Source organism: Podarcis filfolensis (assembly GCF_964270895.1).
Source record: "Podarcis filfolensis genome assembly, chromosome: 12".
Taxonomy (NCBI): Eukaryota; Metazoa; Chordata; class Lepidosauria; order Squamata; family Lacertidae; genus Podarcis; species Podarcis filfolensis.
In genome coordinates, this window is record NC_139614.1 from 13,984,519 (window position 1) to 14,004,799 (window position 20,281).

A 20,281-nucleotide genomic window follows, 5' to 3' on the forward strand; every position below is an offset into this window, starting at 1 on the left:
GCGAGTAGTCACTCTCTCTTCTATTCAGTAGGCTGTGAATGGGAAGCTGGGCAGAAGTCTCTGGAGTCAGGCAGCCAAAACAATGCCATCACACTTCTTTCCGGGGAAGAGGCTAGACCTCATGATCTCAACTCTCTCGTTTTATTTATACTCCTCTTAATTTTTTAGGCAAAGGCCCAAGCCATTTACATGAAACAGTGTAAAAATATTCGTTGAAAAATAGCAACAAACACAGACCATGGTAGACCTAGTAATAGAATGGCTGAAATATAAATGAAGTACGATGATAAATCTACAGATTTTGGGAAAAAAGGGGCGAAATAAAATCACATGTTTTGGATAACAACAAACAAGTTTTTGGCAGGTCCTGAAAGCAGCGGAACGAAGGCGCATGCTTGCTTTGCCAATGCAAAGAAGTGTCTAACCACAATCCATCTGCTTCTCTCTGCTGGGGGCCTCTGCCAATTAACGCCAATTAACTGCCAATTAAAGCAGCACCCAAGGAGACACCTGCCTCTTAGCCGGCACCCACAAATGGCCTCCAGTCCTGCAGCATTTCAGTGTTTTTAGGTGGCATGCAACGATGCCCTCTCTCTCTTTAGGGTTTCTGCCTCTCTCTTTTAACAAGGAATCCTAGATTTGCAAAGTTAGAAGGGAACCCCCGGGGTCATCTAGTCCAACCCCCTGCAATGCAGCAAACAAATAAACAAATAAACAAACTTGCATCCTCAGGCACGATCCTCCAATTCTAGGCTGGAGTAGGCAAGGTCTCTTGATCCGCAGGCCAGTTAAGGGGGGGGGGAGTGGCAGGAGAAAACACCCACCCCCAGGATCAGCTCCGCCCCATGGCCGGGTTCAGAAGCGCGTTTCTGCCAGGCTCGACTTGGCCATCCCTGCCCGCAGCTTGCAGGATGCTGGAGTCGTCCGCGGCAGTGTTTCCTAGTGGGGAGAGATCCTCTTTTCCCCTCACCAATCCTGGCCTTTTTCGCGGGGGTGGGGTGTGGATCTCTCGCCCTCCTCTGGCTGCTCTCCAGCCCCCCACGCCTGCCGCCGCCTCGGTCGAAAACTTTCCAACTGAGCGCCGGAAACGTCCCCGCGGCTGGATCATGGGAGAAAGGGAGGCGGAGAAAGGAAAAGTGAAAGTGCGGGGAGGAGGAAGGAGGCGGGCGCCTCCCCCGCCGAAAGTGAGAGCGGGCTTCTCCTGCCGCCCCCTCCCCGGGATCCCGAGCCGATCGCGCCGGATCCCAGCCTGCCCCGCCCGGCTTAAGGCGACCCGGGCGAACCGGGCACCGCCCTCCTCCGGAGACGTCTGGAGGGGCTGGAAGGTGCGCTTTGGGCAACCCGGAGGCGGGTGCAGAATGGGATCTGAAGAGCAAAGGACCCCCGTTCCTCGGGTCCCGAACGGAGCAAGATCTCCCGGGCTGTATCCCGGGAGATCTTCGATCCTCCTGATTTGGAGGGCTGGTATTCGACGGCTGGGCCAATTTCCCCTGCACAGAATCGCAGGCTTGGCCAAGAGGAGCATCAGCCGCAGGACCAGTGGTCAGGGATGATGGGCATTGTAGTCCCCAAAACAGCTGTTTTTGGACTACCATCTTCCCTAGCTAGCAGGACCAGTGGTCAGGGATGATGGGCATTATAGTCCCCCAAACAGCTGTTTTTGGACTGCCATCTTCCCTAGCTAGCAGGACCAGTGGTCAGGGATGATGGGAATTGTAGTCCCAAAAACAGTTGTTTTTGGACTACCATCTTCCCTAGCTAGCAGGACCAGTGGTCAGGGATGATGGGCATTATAGTCCCCCAAACAGCTGTTTTTGGACTGCCATCAGACCTAGCTAGCAGGACCAGTGGTCAGGGATGATGGGAATTGTAGTCCCCAAAACAGTTGTTTTTGGACTACCATCTTCCCTAGCTAGCAGGACCAGTGGTCAGGGATGATGGGCATTATAGTCCCCCTAACAGCTGTTTTTGGACTGCCATCAGACCTAGCTAGCAGGACCAGTGGTCAGGGATGATGGGAATTGTAGTCCCCAAAACAGCTGGAGACCCAAATTTGGGAAACACTGATCTTGTCCAGCCTCCCGGCATGCAAGCATCTTTCACCCAACACCCAACACCCTAAGATCAAGAGTCTCACACACTCCCTATTGAGCTATGCAGAGGATCTTGGAAAGATCTCTCATAAATTAAAAGCATCTCAAGGGCAGAGCTAGAATGACCGAGAATTTTTTAAAACAGCTTTCTCATACAGCTGTTGAAGTGCATGGTCACTCTGTGTGCCAGAGGTATATGCAAATGTCTGGCTCATTTAGGACTAGGTAGAACCTTCAGTCACAGAAATGATGAACCACATCGCTGCAGAATACTTTTGTTTTTACGAATCTTTATTTGTAAAGGGAATGTTGCTAGGATTTAATACTTCATTATCCCTTTGCGCTGTGAAGTTTTGCCCTTCCACACCGTTACATTTTACGGTTTAAATAAAAAGTGAAAGAGTACATCTGAAGGCAGCCCTGTTTAGGGAAGTTTTTAATGTTTGATGTATTACAGTATTTTAATATTTTTTTGGAAGCCACCCAGAGTGGCTGGGGAAGTGGCTGGAAGCCCAGCCAGATGGGCGGGGTATAAATAATAAATTATTATTATTATTACTTATCAGGTTCAAGTGTTCATTTAAAAAGGGGGAAAAAACCACTTCAAATATATATTTATAGATTTGCCCAATTAAGGCCACCTTTTTAGTGGATGAAACATTTTAAATTAAGCTTGGATTGACTGAAGTGTGTGCTCCTACTGAACAGCGCCGTATCTTTTAGGTTCTTTTTTCTTTTCCCAAACTCAACATCTTGGTTATGCACAATGCTACGGGTGAGCTCACATCAACATGTTTGATGTGACAAGATGGGGGGAGTTCAGAGATCTGCATGGGGTAATTAAAACGGGGGGAAATTTACGAGGCCAGAAACAACACTTCTTCTCCTACTCCAAAATAAATTAGTTCAAAATCTCCATGGTGAAATGGGTGGTTTTTGGGGAAACCAGCTTTTTTTATTATAAAAAAATATTTTTATAAATTTTAGGGGGGTGGAGATGAAAGAAAGACAGACAGCACCAGCTCTGTGTGATATTTTTGATGACAGACCGAGCTGGTATGCAGACACCCTCGTCAATTAAAGCAAATTGTGTGATCTGTCATCAGTCTGGCTTTGTAGTGTTTGCCATGGAGATAGAAAACAAAGCAAAAAACCAATCTGGAATAAATAGAGTTAATATTGCAGTTGTATATTAGAAGCACAACTTAATCAAGGACCACCTTAAATGTCATTTCTTAATCAAGGATGCAACCAAGAGCTTTTTGTTCTCATTTTTGGATGCAATCCTACACCATCCTAGATGGAAGTACCATTGAACTCAATGGGGCTCACGACTGAGCAGATATGCATAGGATTTAACAAAATAAAATAAAACGATGATCAAGAGAAACCAAAGCAGGTGATTCTAAAATGTTTCTTTATTATTTCGTTATCTCATTTTCGCTGAGGGCAGCTTCAATTTCATCAAAAACCGGCACGGGTCCTGCATAGTCATTCGTCTGTATAGAGTCTAATTTCTTCTGGTAGTCCACTGGCAAACCGTTCTGCTTTGCACCCATACAAATGACCTACGAAGAACCACATTAAATGAGGATTTAAAGCGACAGTATTATTTGCGTATGCCACTACTGCAGCCCGTGTTTCGTTAGCCCCAAAATGGAAAAGGAGCGAGGTCTCAACTAAAGAAGAATGGCAACATCAGCTGATGGAATATGCGCAGCTTGTGGACCTAACGTATAGAATAAGAAAACAAGAAGAACATACGTTCAAAGAAGATTGGAAAATGTTTATTGAATATACGGGGGGGAATTGTGTACACTTGAAAACGTTGGCAGCATTAAGATAAATTCAACAGTGTCAATAAGTTTTGATGGATGTAATAATGGAATACTGAATGGTTTAGTTTATGTAAAATATGCAGGGATTTATGATATGCAAAATGAACCATGGAAAGCAAAGAAGGGAAGTCCCTGATATTTTAAGGATGTTTAAATGAGTATTCTAAATTGTAAAACAGAAAATTTAATAAATTTTGTATTAAAAAAAATAAAGCGGCAGTGTTTGATTCCACAAGCCATATCCACACAAATAACCAGGGAAAGGGATGATGAGAATATGTTAGCGCTGGTTCACACATTCCCGCACAAAACTCCCTTTCTGTGTACTGGATGATTGGCAGGTGAGTGTGTAATTTGATTCAAACGGGCAGCTGATGGGTGGGCATTCAACCCAGTTTCACTCGGAATAGATCCAGTGATCTATTCAGCCGAATGAAAATCAGTTGTACAACACCCAATCAAAACATTTCCCTTGCGGTTTAAGATCAAGCCCATTCACACTTACAAACCACAACCTGACAAGACATGGGAGGATATGGCTATCGCCACGCCAGAGGACCCTCAGGAAAGGACTGGGTGAGCTCACACCCGTTTTTCCCAGTTGCCTCCTCTCCCTGCAGCACTTCCCAAACTTTCCCTGAGGATCCACGGATCCCAGGAGAGGCTTTTTAAAGGGCACTGGAGGGGCTGTTTACATCTTCAGAATCTGGTCCTAGTTAAAGGTAAAGGGACCCCTGACCGTTAGGTCCAGACGCGGACGATTCTGGGGTTGGGGCGCTCATCTCACTTTACTGGCCAAGGGAGCCGGCGTACAGCTTCCGGGTCATGTGGCCAGGACTAAGCTGCTTTTGGCGAACCAGAGCAGCGCACGGAAACGCCGTTTACCTTCCCTCCGGAGTGGTACCTATTTATCGACTTGCACTTTGATGTGCTTTCGAACTGCTAGATTAGCAGGAGCAGGGACCAAGCAACGGGAGCTCACCCCGTCGCGGGGATGCGAACCGCCGACCTTCTGATCGGCAAGCCCTAGGCCATGGGTAAGCAAACTAATGCCTGGGGGCCGGATCCGGCCCAATCGCCTTCTAAATCCGGCCCGCGGACGGTCCGGGAATCAGCGTGTTTTTACATGAGTAGAATGTGCCCTTTTATTTAAAATGCATCTCTGGGTTATTTGCGGGGCATAGGAATCCGTTCATTCCCCCCCCCCCCCAAAAAATTTAGTCCGGTCCCCCACAAGATCTGAGGGACAGTGGACCGGCCCCCTGCTGAAAATGTTTGCTGACTCCTGCCCTAGGTGCTGTGGTTTAGACCACAGCGCCACCCACATCCCGGGTTCTACTTAGGAAGCAGCAAAATAAAGCAGAAATGCTCATTCTATGACTTGATTTCCTGAAACTGAAAACATGTGCCCTGCCCCTAAGATTGGCAAGGCAACAGCTTGTGGGAGCCGACAAAGGTGAGAGATGGGCAGATTACTTATTTCTCTCTACATCTAATGAGAAAGGGGTTGAGGGCAGTTATCTGTACAGGGATACAAATCTGACTGTCTTAATTATCCAAAAATTGGATAATTAAAAAATAATAATAACCAGGAAGTATAGTATATCCGTTTTTATTTGGGTAACAGTTTTGGCATCCAACAGCAGCTGAAAACTACTGTGTTATGGGCTGCATGTGCCATTAAGTGCCTGCCAAGCTACTCTTGACATGTAGTAACACGGCCAATGTTGGGAGCCTTAACAGATCTCACAGGTTTGGCAGGTTCAGCTGGGTCTGCATTTGAAACAGCCACATGGAGCATGTTAGTATCACTGGTGGATCATCTCCAGAAGCGCTGGGGCAACACCTCATCCCTATTCCCAGGAGTGGAAAAGTCCACGATAGAAGAGAGGGGAGGTCGCTACTCAAGGGGTGCCTCATGGAAGAAGATGGAGCAAGCTGGTTTTCTCCTGCTCTGGAGGGCAGGACTCGAACCGGTGGCTTCAAGTTACAAGAAAGGAGATTCCGACCAAATGACTCAGGAAGAACTTTCTGGCAGTAAGGAATGAAGCAGTCTCCCTTGGAAGGCTGTGAATGGATTCTCCTCCTTGGAGGTTTTTAAGCAGAGGTCGGGTGGCCATGTGTCATGGCAATTCCTGCATTGCAGGAAGTTGGGCTAGAGGACCTCTGAGGTCCCTTCCAACTCTATGATACTCTTCCTATAGGACTGGGCCCTGGCTCAAGACTGGATCCACCGTTTTTGTGCGCCATCGACAATAATGTTTCAGCAGTTAGGAAGGAGGACCCAGCTGGGAGAGGGGGGAGCAATTGGGTGTTCCCAACCATTCTGCACATTCCTTCAATGTTCCCCCAATGCCACAAGGAAGAGACTTGTGCCTCCTATGGAGCCAGAACTGCTCTCTACTGCTACCGCTGCTTTTAAAGTACAGTGGTACCTCGGGTTACATACGCTTCAGGTTACATACACTTCAGGTTACAGACTCTGCTAACCCAGAAATAGTGCTTCAGGTTAAGAACTTTGCTTCAGGATGAGAATAGAAATCGTGCTCCGGCGGCACGGCAGCAGCAGGAGGCCCCATTAGCTAAAGTGGTGCTTCAGGTTAAGAACAGTTTCAGGTTAAATACAGACCTCTGGAATGAATTAAGTACTTAACCCAAGGTACCACTGTAGTCATGATCAGCTAGCTGCTGAACAAGGGTATGAGTTTAAGTCGGGCGCTTCCAAGCCAAGCTGGATCTGGGCTCAAGCTGACATGGTTCTTAGATAACCCTCTTAAAGGAGATGTATGACCATCATCAGACCATGTTTCAACAGGGTTAGGAGAGTCTGTCACCTAACCCCTGCAAAGGAGAGGGCTGCAGAAGTGTCTTTGACTACACTGGTGGCCAAAATTGTGGAAACCTTTGAGGGAAAGTGTATTTCCGAGGTTTGATGGCTCACAACACCTGATTGGCTCTCTAAACACTCGTGCTCACTGGCTACATTCAAATGAAGGAAAGATACTGCATATCAACCTAAGCAAATTGTGCTTCCTTTTTTTGGTTATTTGGCTATAACTTTTGATAGAATACAGATAATTGAACAAACTGTTGCATTACATTCTTTATTAAATTAACTTTCCATTGATATATAATTTTATGGTATTACTCCAAAACAAAAGTGGTGTTATGAGCCATCAAACCTCAGAAATACACTTTCCCCACTAGTGTATATTTATGGCCATGGCTATATTAAAGGGAGGAAGCTATCACTAATCAGCCCGACTGATAAGATACAAGCAGCTTGCCTGACTCAGCAGGCCTATACTGAGCCTGAGTTTGCTCCTCGGGGGAGAAAAGGAGGCAGCACGGATCTGGCTAAAGCACCATATCACGCGGCAATCCCCAAGTGCCACTATAAAAGCACAACTCACATAACCCTAGTATCAAAGTAGCTAAGCTATTTCCCTTTTCATGTTCCACGGACAGCTTAGGACCAAAGGGGACAAGTACTAAGCACCATGTAGGTAGGCTTTTATGAATGAGTTTTGAGTGTGCCATCTTCCTTTGTAAAAGTTACAACCGCAGTGCTAAAGGGACAATGGAAGTTACAAGAGCTCAGATATTACAAGATCTTCATAGTATGAAATCACATGTGAAACAATGCCATATATGCATAGCTGTCAACTTACAGATTTGAAAATAAGGGACCAGGAGCCTCGAAAATAAGGGATCAGCAGCCAAAATAACGGATTTTCCGGGCACAGGTATGTTCAACTTCTAAGCCCTTCCGAGCCAAAGGCAGAAAGCCCAGCCAGCAGCCAAACAAAGTCTCATCAATAAGGGACAGCAGCGGGACATGGCACTGGGATAAGGGACTGTCCCGCCAAATAAGGGACGCTTGACAGCTATGCATATATGTAAAATAATTATCAAGGACGTGTTCATCAGATAAACATGTCATAAAGTGAAGGTACTCGTAATTTCAGCTTGCCGCATTAATTACTTTTGCAGTAATTTAGGGCATGAATTTTATGGAAAACCAAATGTTTACATTTTTTTCACTTGCAGAAAACCTACACTTACTACTAGGATTAGTAAACCAGTTTCTCTCTCATCTGCTCATATTCTCCTTAGAATCACAAATGAAACTTACCTTTTTATACTGCGGGGAAGGAAGGCCTAGGACATAGTCTGTCATTTGGTAGCTACGACTCTTAAGTATTTTCCCTTCTTGAGTCTGGACTGTAACTTCTATTGGGATGTAAATACCTTGTTCAACTCCCTCTTGTCTGAAACAGAATAAAGAAGACCTTTCAGATCAAATCACTAACTTGAGAAAGAAAGTGTAGTAATTTGCTTTCTAAGCAGACTATTCATTTGGCTAAACACCCAGACCATAGACAAGGTAAATTCATGAAATTTAGGCCGTATCCAGACAGCAGCTTTCTGAGCTCCTGTTCACAAAATTAAGTTAGAACTAAATAAGAGGGCAGGTATAGAGTTGTGTGGCTTTTTACTGAACATTGTTAAGTAATTTCTCTTATGGATTGTGCCACATTACACCATTGGTGCCATAATCTTCTGGCTGAATGGAGTAGGAATTGGCAACACATCTGTACAGCTTTTAAGGGCTTGGAAGCATAAAATGTTATGTACACAACACTGGCCCTGTTAAAGAGGAAGAGACTCTAGTTAACAGTGTTTATTAATAGGGGCAGTTATTTCAAGAAGTGAGTCACAAGGCTGCAGTCGCTACCAATCCCACCCTTGCCAGAAGAAGGAATTGCCACCACGTACAGAATTTTCACTTCCTTCCCTGATGCTTCTGCCTGGAATATCTGAAGTCATTGGCCAACCCATCAACCACCATGTGATGTGTGTTGTATGAACCCAAAGCTTTTTCTCAGAATGTGCTGCCAGTCATGGTTAGCGAGTGCAGTCTCACTGATTCATCTGCAATGTTACTTAACTCTTAATACTTACTAGAATACGTAAGATCGTAAGGGAGTTCCCCTGCCCAGCGAGGAGATCCCTGTTCCAATTGCTGCCACTACGCACACCAGCACGAGAGAACCCCATTATTCATCTATTTAATGTTACCACCCTCTCTTGCGCCCAAAGCAGGGCACATTAAAATTAAACCAACATCGTAAGATAAAGAGCACAACCAAGAAGAAAGAAAACTACGGCGACTTAATAAACAGCAGAAAATATTACCCAGGAATACCTAATCTTGAGGGACGCGGGTGGCGCTGTGGGTTAAACCACAGAGCCGAGGGCTTGTCGATCAGAAGGCCTAATGGTCAGGGGTCCCTTTACCTTTACTTACCTAATCTTATACGGGGGGGGGGGTCAGTTCCGGGGGAATATGCATAAAATATGGGTATAGCCAAACCTTTGGAGCTGCCTTCTGGTTAAAGGGTAAGGGAGGAAAGAGCGAGTATCCCCAGCATTCCTAGAGCTTGGCAGCAAGGCAGAGAGCTTAAAAGCTCTTTTTTGCGCTGTGTTAAGGGACGCGGGTGGCGCTGTGGTCTAAACCACTGAGCCGAGGGCTTGCCGATCAGAAGGTCAGCGGTTTGAATCCCCGCCACGGGGTGAGCTCCCGTTGCTCGGTCCCTGCTCCTGCCCACCTAGCAGTTCGAAAGCACATCAAAGTGCAAGTAGATAAATAGGTACCGCTCCGGAGGGAAGGTAAACGGCGTTTCCGTGCGCTGCTCTGGTTCGCCAGAAGTGGCTTAGTAATGCTGTCCACATGACCCGGAAGCTGTACGCCAGCTCCCTTGGCCAATAAAGCGAGATGAGTGCCGCAACCCCAGAGTCGGTCACGACTGGACCTAATGGTCAGGGGTCCCTTTACCCTTTACCTTTTAACCCTAAGTGGACCAGGCAGGAAAAGAGCTTGAAAGCTCTTCGCCTTGCTTGGGCCTAGACTTGCACCATTTCAACCAGCCCCAGAAGACAGGCCATCGTGCACAACTCTAAACTCCTGCAACAGGTACAGTGGGAATTTCTGTTTTCGAACGTAATCCATTCCAGAAGACCATTCGACTTCCGAAATGTTCGAAAACCAAGGCTCAAAGGGCTGTCTGCAAATTCAGTTGAGAAAACTGAAAAACATGCAGCGGAAGGCATTTGACTTCCAGGTTTTTGGCGTTTGGGCTCCAAAATGTTTCTCAACAGAGATGTCTGAAAACCGAGTTTCCACTGTAGTTCCCCTTTAAAAAAAGATCTCCTGTTGCTTTCTGTTTCACCATTACAGCTGTCAATAGTGGTAAAGTAACTTTCTATCACAATCCCATGCATGCTTACCTAGCAGTGAATACTGAATACAGTAGGGCTTACCGCTGAGTAAGTATGCACAGGATTGCATACTTATTACAACAGCGTAGTTCTTTATATTTTTCCTGCTGCTTTTATCAAAAATAAAAACCCCATCTGATTAAATCAGGTTCTGCAACAGGCGCCAAATACCCAATTAAAGCTGTTAATTCTGTAAGAAAAGTGAACTGATGGGCTTTGGTGATTAGCACATGCCGGAAAATCACTATTTTCCATATTTCCCCCCCTGCACTGAAACTTGTTCACTTGGAGTCCGGCAATTGCTTTGGCAAAGAATTGACGCCATACATACAACAAAACACCCATGTAAGCAAGTGTGTGGCTCATTAAGTTACTAAATTGAGAGAAGATGGCAGAACTTGAAGACACCCACCTATCCAGAGAAGGTAAATCGGTAGTACTCATTCTCCATACGACTCCCCACACTTCATCGCCAGGACTATGGATTATAGTTGCTGTACTTCCATGCCAGTTAGAACTGGGCTTGCCATGATGAGAGCCAAAAGCAAGTTTGTAATCCTGCAGGTTAAAAGGAGGAGAACAATTAACCTCCGTTTATATATCTAAAGGTTTAAAAGACATGTGATTAATTAAAACAAAGCTGTGGAGTGGGTCGGTAAGACAGGAGAAAGAAAAGTGAATGGTGGGTCCAATTTAAAACCCCATTCATCTATTATTATTATTATTATTTGAATTTATATACCGCCCTATACCCGGGGGTCTCAGGGTGGTTCACAGAATAAAATCAAGATATAAAACCACAAAATACCTAATAAAAATAAAAGCAACAACCCGCTCTTACAGTGTAATATATTAAGTCATAGAATTATGTAATAAAATGTGAATATGATTTAGTGGAAAACTCAGTAAAAATTACTTTAAAAAATAAAAATAAAAGCAACAACCCATTAACCCCCCCCCAATTTTTTATAAAAAAGGGTATAGGATGTACTGTGGTACCTTGAGTTACAAACGCCTCAGATTACAAACTCCGCTGACCTGGAAGAGTTACCTTGAGTTGAGAACTTTGCCCCAGGATGAGAACGGAAATTGTGTGCCGGCAGCGCAGCGGCAGCAAGAGGTCCCATTAGCGAAAGCATGCCTCTAGTTAAGAACAGTTTCCGCTTAAGAATGGACCTTCGGAACGAATTAAGTTCGTAACTAGAGGTATCACTGTAAATCACATCAACCAAAGGCTTGGTTAAAAAGGAATGTTTTTGCCTGGTGCCTAAAGGTGTATAATGAAGGTACGAGGCAAACTTCCATGGGGAGAGCGTTCCACAGATGCAACAGAAGCAGAGGTGTTATGACCAAGACCACCCACAGAAACAGTGCCACACTCATGATGACATGCCCAACGTTGTTTTTTTTTAATGGACTAATAAGCTTCCACACTAGGAGTGACTGCAGATGGATAACAGGCTGTTTAGCAAATTTTCCACAATAAGCGGAAATCCAGATTGAATGTACAAAAAACTATGGCTTGGCATTACGACAACAATGACATCACGCAGTTGCTGCAAAAAACACCACCGCCACATGGGTATGAGCAGGACGGATTCTGCACTAAATTGGAAGCCTCCTAGGCTAACTACTTTCCCTGGAAAAACGATCACATCTCGACAGAAGGAAGTGATGATTGCACAGCAATATCTGCTGCATATCCTAGTCACAGCAATGGCAGACAAAAGGTATTTTTTGGCATATGTTTAACAACATAAAGAGACAGACAGACAGCACCAACCAGTAGCTGTGCCAGGGTGAGAAAAACTGCAGACGGGTTTCTTAACATTATCCTCTCCCGCAACAAGTTACTACCATAGGCAAAATACGATAAGCTTCCATTCCCGAAGCTCTGGACATCCAGCCCATCATCCAATCCGGTCGGTGTACAGTGCTTAAAGGTTTCCATCTGCTAGAAAGGAGCCCTGTTAAAAGAAAACGGAGGTGAGATATTTGTTCGTAAGGTGTGCAGGCAGTAAAAGCAGCATGGAGCAGTAGTTCCCAAGTACCACAAAATTTACTCGTGCCCAGACCCTGAATATAAAACAACAGAAATGTTCCCTTCTTACTGCTCTGCTTTTCCTTTGTTTTGCCTAGTAACGTCACGTTGCTGTCAGGACTGGAGTGGATGGCAAAGATGTAAAGAGACATCATTACCAGCAATGGAAGAACAGTTTTTACAATTAACGGACTTAGCTGAGATGGCAAAATCAACATGTTTAATAAGAAATAAAGTCATTGTTAACATTTACTAAAGATTGGAAACCACTCAAAGACTTTTTGTGTGACAAAATGAAATAATGCATTCAAGTTCGAGGACTGAAGATAATTTGTTTATAGAAAGTGGTGTTCTCTTAGGAGTTATATCAGAGTGGATGAAGTGATTATTGTTTATATGTATATAGCGGACAGATGAAGAACTGGAAGTTCTTCAATCCCTGAACTTTTATCTCACACACACACATATATATATATATATATATACACACACACACAGAGAGAGAGAGAGAGAGAGAGAGATGGGAGCATGAAAGGACAGGCTGCAGATTTTTATTTTTTATTCTTTAATTTCTATACCACTTTATATTTTTAATTAAAAATCTCAAAGCAGTTTACAGCTTATTAAATCAATAAATCAGATCCACACCATACAGTAAAAGCGCATTTAAAGCACATGGTTTCCTCAAAGAATCAAGGGAACTGTCGTTTCTTCTCCTAGAGCTGCAATTTCTAGCACCCAGGATTCTTTGGAGAATGTCATGCACTTTAAAAATGCCTTAGTTGTGCTCCGAATGTATGATGTGGATGTTCTGAGGCTTCAGATTAAAACCTGCTAGGGAACCTGGCAGACACCAAAGCATATTTACTCGGCAGTATATCCTGATGTGTTCAAATAAAGGTTTTTCCAAGGGAAGCGTGCAAAGCATTGTAGTCGAGGAGAAAGGGAGTTTGCAAGAGTGCATGCCTAATCCATAAAGCATCCAAGACTTTTTAACAGACTCAACACCTTCGTAAGCAGCAAACAGATGATGTAGAAGATATTGCAAAATGGCTGATTTTTGGTTTAGATCAGGGGGCCAAATCCTTTCTAAGTTCTAAGAAAACTGAACTTTAAAGAGGGAAATGGAACCAAAAGACTTAAGCAAGAGAGGAACACGGCAAATTATGAGCAGAAACCTTTAAGCACGACTCTACTGCCCTCCTGATTGGCAAAGAGGGTGGGTGTTGGGTTCAAAATAACGTGCACCCAGGAAGAGGAAAAGCTTGAAAAATGAAAAGACCCAAAATTGCATAAATTCAGTGCAGCGTACAATGGAGATGTAAAAGATCTGGATTATCATAAAAGATGCAGGAGGAAATTATTAACAAAAGGATCCGCAAAGGCGAGGAGGGAAGTCCACGAGATTCTTTGGAATCTTGTTTTTATGTTGTACGTTCGATATGTGACTGTAAAATTTTAATCTGAAACACCAAATAATATATATATATATATATATATAAAAGAAGCTATAATGTACTTTTCATAATAAAAGCTACTTGATTTCTAAATGAATTAATGAATGCAGTGTAGCACTGAGAAACCTCCCGGTCATGGGAAAATCCTGAAGAGAAGCGTGTGTTAAGAGCTGTGGTTCCCAACGTGGGGCACATGCCCCACAGGGGGCAATTTGAGAATGAGTTATTAACAGTGAATGGCCTTTTAGGCTTCCTCCACATGAATAAGAGTTCACTTTTTGAATAATAAGAATTATATTTCATGGGGGGGGAATCAGGATTTTAGAGATGCTTAGATGGGGCATAGGGGACGCGGGTGGCGCTGTGGGTTAAACCACAGAGCCTAGGACTTGCTGATCAGAAAGTTGGCAGTTCGAATCCCCATGACGGGGTGAGCTCCCGTTGTTTGGTCCCTGCTCCTGCCAACCTGGCAGTTTGAAAGCGCGTCAAAGTGCAAGTAGATAAATAGGTACCGCTCCGGCAGGAAGGTAAACGGCGTTTCCGTGCGCTGCTCTGGTTCGCCAGAAGTGGCTTAGTCATGCTGGCCACATGACCCAGAAGCTGTACGACGGCTCCCTCGGCCAATAAAGTGAGATGAGTGCCACAACCACAGAGTCGGTCACGACTGGACCTAATGGTCAGGGGTCCCTTTACCTTTACTAGATGGGGCATGGCTAAAAAGAGGTTGGGAACCACTGGTCTAGAGAGACATTGAGGATGGTGCTTGTGTGTGTGTACACACTTGACCCCATCCCTATTTTAATAATAATAATAACAATAATTTTTATTATTATTTATACCCCGACCATCTGGCTGGGTTTCCCCAATCGGGTTCTCCTTAGCTGCTCTCCTCTGCAATGTTCTTTCTCTCTTTACAGTTTAGCCATTTACACTGTTCTAAAGAATCGTGGATATGGAAGGGACACCCCCCCCCCCGACCCATCTGGTCCAACCCCCTGAAATTTATTTATTATTGAATTTATATACTGCCCTATACCCGGAGGTCTCAGGGCGGTTCGCAGAAAAGATCGCGATATATCAAATCAAAATAAGAACAATAATAACAAACCCCCCCCCCCAAAAAAGCCGCATTTTAAAAGGTATAGGATGTCCATCAGGGCTGGCAATGCCCGACGTGGGGCTCGAACCCGCGACCCCGAGGGCCTCAGGCTCCACAGACTGAGCTGTCCCAGAGGCTGCCTGCCGTGGATGCTTCGCTCAGCTTCCTGCGTCTCGGGGGTCGGTCTAGATGACCCCCGGGGGTCCCTTTCCCAGCTCCGCAGTTCCACGGAAGGCCGACTGGGGCGCGGAGCGGCGAGTTAATCCCGCCTTCCAGGGGCCCCAGGACCCGCGCCCTTGCCTCAGGGGGCTCCCCTTCTTCCCCTGGCCCGGCTGCCCGCCGCCCCTGCCCGCCCTCGCCGCCCCCCGCCCCCCCGTCTCGCCTTCCTCGCCTCAGCAGCAGCAGCAGCAGCAGCAGAACGCCGGCAGGAAACCCGGCGGCCGAGACGGGCCGCGCGACGCCGCCATTGGCTGAGCCGCCGCCGGCCCTTCCCATTGGCTCCCGAGCCGGCCTCCGTCGCCTTCCCGGATGCCCAGGTGGAGGCGCGCTGACGCTCTTCTCCCGCGCCGGCACCTCGAAGGATAGGGAGGCGGAGGCGGGGAATGGAGTTTCTGACTGCGCAGGCGCGCCTCAGCTACCTGCAGTACTTCTGCTGCCTATTCTATTCTAGTTTTTTTTATTCTATTTTATTCTATTCTAGTTTATTCTATTCTGTTCTAGTTCTCTTATTTTATTCTAATCAATTCTAGTTCATTCTATACTAGTTTATTGTGTTCTAGTTTATTCTATTCTATTCTAGTTTATTTCATTTTACTTTAGTATTTCATTTCATTTATTTTGTTTTATTCTAGTTTATATTGTTCTCGTTTGTTCTACAGTGGTACCTCGGGTTACATATGCTTCAGGTTACAGACTCCGCTAACCCAGAAATAGTGCTTCAGGTTAAGAACTTTGCTTCAGGATGAGAATAGAAATCGTGCTCAGGTGGCGCGGCGGCAGCAGGAGGCCCCATTAGCTAAAGTGGTGCTTCAGGTTAAGAACAGTTTCAGGTTAAGAACGGACCTCCAGAACGAATTAAGTACTTAACCCGAGGTACCACTGTATTCTAGTCATATTTCATTTAATTTTACTATTTTATTAGATTAGATTAGATTTGAATACCGCCCTTCACCCAAAGATCTCAGGGCGGTTGACAACATAAAAATGCAAAAACCATGTTTTATCATACTCCAAAAAAAGCAGCCTTCAGTGCCTTAAAACGCAGAAAACATTTTTTTCAAAAAAATCCCTAACCTGAGGGTCACAATTTCTGCAAAAATCTGACGTTATCCAATTCACTCAAAAATGGTGCCAAACGGTTGCAAACGCTCCCCTGAAAGGTTTGTCGGTGGAAACAGAAGGCTTTTTATCACAGAAAAAGAAACCAGCCCTCGACTTCTTAACCTGTGGAAAAACATTTTTTTAAAAAAATCCTAAGCCGCGGGGTCACAAAAATCTGATGTTATCCAATTCACTCAAAAATGGTGCCAAAGGGATGCAAAAGCTCCCCTGAAAGGTTTGGCGGTGGACAGAAGGCTTATTACCATAGGAAAAGAAATCTGCCCTCGATGCCTTAAGCTGCGGAAAAAGATTTTTTTGAAAAAATCCCTAAGCCTCGGGGTCACAATTTCTGCAAAAATCTGACTTTATCCAATTCACTCAAAAATGATGCCAAAGGGTTGCAAACGCTCCCCTGAAAGGTTTGGTGGAAACAGAAGGCTTTTTGTCATAGGAAAAGAAATCAGCTCTCAGCGCTTTAACCTGTGCAATCACAATTTCACAAAAAATCTGACGTTATCCAATTCAGTCAAAAATGGTGCCAAAGAATTGCATTTTTGGACGTGTAGCATTATTGCTTCTGTAGTAGCATACATAAGTAGGATACAAAATAAATTTCTATACAATTTATGTAGTTCTCTCCCTATAATTCCCAAAAGATAAGCTTCTGGGCTTTTTTCTTACAAAGATTATTTTAAACATCCTTTTCAATTCATTATGTATCATTTCCCAGAAATGATAAAGCTGATCATTCTTGCTCCTCAAAAAATATTACCCCTCTCCACCGCGAGATCTGACTTTTTGCAATCAGGAAAAGGATGAGGAAATGCTCTCTACTCTCTGTGCAAACCAATTGGGAGAAAGTCTCAATTAAGAGGTTCAGAAGCACCTTGAGTTGTCTGCTGAGAGATAATTTGGAGCGCTTGCCATCCAGTAACACGGGGAAATATGCACATTTTCTGGAAGCCCCTGGAAAACACGCTACTCCTTGTTAGGACCATAGCTGTCAACCGTCCCTTATTTGGCGGGAAACTCCCTTATCCCAGCGCCGTTTCCCGCTGCTGTCCCTTATTGATTATGTCCCTTAAATTTCCCGGGTTTCAAAGGAAGCAGCTCCTCTCCCTCCCTCCCTGCCGGCTCCAACTGTGTTGCTTGGCTGCCCAGCCCGGCCCCCTCCGGCCTCCTCTCACCAGCCTCGGCCCCCGGAAGCCCCTCCCCGCCGGGACTGAGGAGTGAGGGCAACCATAGAGAAAGCAGTTCAGAGAGAGGAGGAGGAGGCAGAGGTGGAGGCATGGGCAGGTGTTCCGAGGGCTAACCATAGAGGAGGAAAGCGGAGGAAGGACTGCAAGGGCTTCTCCCATAGATTTGTAGTGGTAGACTAGCATAGATGGTCTGATCTGCAGGTTTACTTCGGGCGCTATTTCCCGCCCCCCCCCCCATGGAACTGAGAGCTGCAGATGGAGCATGAAAGAAAAGATACAGAACTGCAGCACCATCTTCGTAGCTTGGACTTCGTTTTGCGCGAAAAGTGGTTGCTGCTTGTAGTTATTTAATTGCAGTGTTTCACCAGCTGGGGTCTTGAGCAGCAACTTCTGGAAAAGAAGGTCTAAATTATCTGGTCCCTTTTAACTTCGCATTACAGCTGGTTGACTAAAATCCCTTATTTTGGCTGCTGATCCCTTATTTTCAAATCTGTAAGTTGACAGCTATGGTTAGGACTGATTCAGCCGAAGGCACAGTTTGGGCCATTTCATTCACAGAATGAAAAGTTCCCATTTATCGACCATGTATCTTATCGGCAAGCACCACAGCATATGTCTAGGAGCCAAGTATTTGAGCACATAGTAAAAATGCGCCTGGACATTTCAACTGGCAGATCTGACTGTTATCACAGCAAGGAACATAATGCATGGTCCAGAGTCTTCTGGGATGCATTCCCGGGCAAATCATGTGACCCATGCTTCACTCTTGCCCCCCCCCCCGAGTTTTTTTTTGGGGGGGAGAGAGCACAGCACCCCAAATGGTCACCATGATCTCACATGGGGAAAAAAGGGATGTCCCATTTTTTTCCAGGGCACTTGGCAGGTATGCATCTGTGGCTTCAGACACCTGCATGAGCACCTGAAATTAGGCCCGGAAACAAATTGGGCCACTGGAAAATGGAGGTGGAGCCACGCACAAATAGGAATGAGGAAGTTCTTCTGCAAGTGTAGATCAGGATGAAAATGATGCTCTGAGTCACAGTGGATTCAGTGGAGTCAAGGCAGTTTAAGAAGACGGTGTCAGTTACGTGATAAAGCATAGCATTATGTCACATTTTTTAAAAAAGATAGTTAAATTGCTGCTCTGTTTAAACTTTTATTTTAAGGGGAAAGCAATGCGCCTGCCAAAACGTTTCCTCAGTCTGCGATATTTTAAGAACTTGGTTGACGAGCGTAACTCAGTTTCAGAAAGGTCGTGAGAACCTTAGTTGGTATCAATTCCTTCTCCCCGAGGAAGCAATTCTGTTGGAACGCTGCCTTGTCTGGACTTAGGATGCATTAGAGTGCCTAAATGAATCAGGCAGAAATTCAGATCTAAGATAATGCTGAAATGGTGTACACATCGATTCTCTTTTTTAGCTTTTCTCTGAGATGCAGAATTGTCAATTCTATTATGATTGAGCCATCGCCGAGAGAGGGAGGGAGGGACGATATGGTGTCCTGGCTATTTTTATCGTAACGGTAAACAAAAATTAAGACGTGGCCTGCCAAACAGAGTGAAGTTTAATCCAAACAGAAGTCAATACTAAAATTTCCATTAACTGCAGAGCAGCCAAAATTTGGCTCAAAGCAGTTCAGTGCTTTAATGGTTTTTAATGTATATACTGCTATCTGCTGTCAATGACCACACTCTCATTTACCGCCAGTGTTACTTGCAACTTAGAAACCTGTTCCTGAGCCTCTTAGGAGTGGGGATCTGCAGTTCAGAGCTGTGGGTATGCCACAGCCATATCCTCCAAGTGTCCCAATTTTCCAAGGACAGTACCGGAATTATGAAGGCCATCCTGGCTTCTGATTTGATCCAGGAAAGTCCCTGTTCTGTACTGAAGTTCTCACCCTGGGCCAGCAGGGGGATACTGTAGATAGTTTTCCCTCGGGATCCCCCTGCTGGCCCAGGGTGAGAACTTCAGTACATAACAGTAGCCCTCCTGAAAATTATGAAATTCGCCGGCCTCTAAAAGCCACCAAATACCCCCACCTTTCAACAGGGGTAAATGCAGGGCATTTTTTTCAGCCGGAATTCACCAGAACTCAGTTTCAGCACCTCTCAGGTGGGTGCCATTGCCATTAAAAGAAAACAAGGGAGGTGTTCGTGGTGAGTTTTGGCACCTGTTTTCCTAGAAAAATAAAGGTAAAGGTAAAGGGACCCCTGACCATTAGGTCCAGTCGTGGCCGACTCTGGGGTTGCAGCGCTCATCTCGCTTTATTGGCCGAGGGAGCCGGCGTACAGCTTCTGGGTCATGTGGCCAGCATGACAAAGCCGCTTCTGGCGAACCAGAGCAGCGCACGGAAACGCCGTTTACCTTCCCGCTGGAGCGGTACCTATTTATCTACTTGCACTTTGACATGCTTTCGAACTGCTAGGTTGGCAGGAGCAGGGACCGAGCAACGGGAGCTCACCCCATCACGGGGATTCAAACCGCTGACCTTCTGATCAGCAAGTCCTAGGCTCTGTGGTTTAACCCACAGCGCCACCCGCGTCCCTTCCTAGAAGAATAGCACTGGGCAAATGGTCCTTTGTCTGGAGGGGTAGATACTCAGCCCACCTTTAATATCAACACATGGATATTTATTTTGCCCCCCTCCCACCCCAGCTTTTCCCCCTTTCTTTGTGTGTCTGTTGCTTCTAAGCATCCAACTTTTACAGCTGGCATGGAGACTCGCAGAGGCCCCTGGGAGCTTGCGAGGATATTTCTTAAGACGATTCCCTTCCTAAATATGGTATTATGTGAACAAGAGGTCGCGGTGCAGAGATGATCACAAAAACCTGCAGCGCATAGAACAAGATGTGAAAAAGAACAAACACAGACCGCCAGACTGCCTCTTTCTCTGGAATTGGGCCTCTCTAGAGAGATGGTTTGTTTCCATTGCAAAGCTTTAGAAAAAGGGAAA

At 45.4% G+C, this 20,281-nt stretch overlaps 2 protein-coding genes across 6 annotated transcripts in view; both read right to left on the minus strand.

The window, feature by feature from the left end:
- Positions 1–1,495, minus strand: part of NOD1 (nucleotide binding oligomerization domain containing 1) — a 46,271-nt gene extending 44,776 nt beyond the window's left edge. The window contains exon 1 of one of the 5 annotated variants that reach the window (XM_083577707.1): positions 825–1,495. The gene's annotated coding sequence lies outside the window, so the exon portion shown is untranslated. Of the gene's footprint in view, positions 1–720 lie in introns of all 5 variants that reach the window. The other 4 variants (XM_083577708.1, XM_083577709.1, XM_083577710.1 and 1 more) reach the window with 4 other exon arrangements.
- A 1,998-nt stretch (positions 1,496–3,493) lies between these two features.
- GGCT (gamma-glutamylcyclotransferase) lies at positions 3,494–12,164 on the minus strand (the record flags this gene model as incomplete). The annotated part of the gene is made up of 4 exons (XM_083578344.1): positions 3,494–3,661; positions 8,067–8,202; positions 10,626–10,771; positions 11,997–12,164. 4 exons carry the CDS (start codon positions 12,162–12,164, stop codon positions 3,515–3,517), a joined length of 597 nt encoding a protein of 198 aa, XP_083434470.1. The 3' UTR covers positions 3,494–3,514.
- Positions 12,165–20,281: the final 8,117 nt, after the last annotated feature.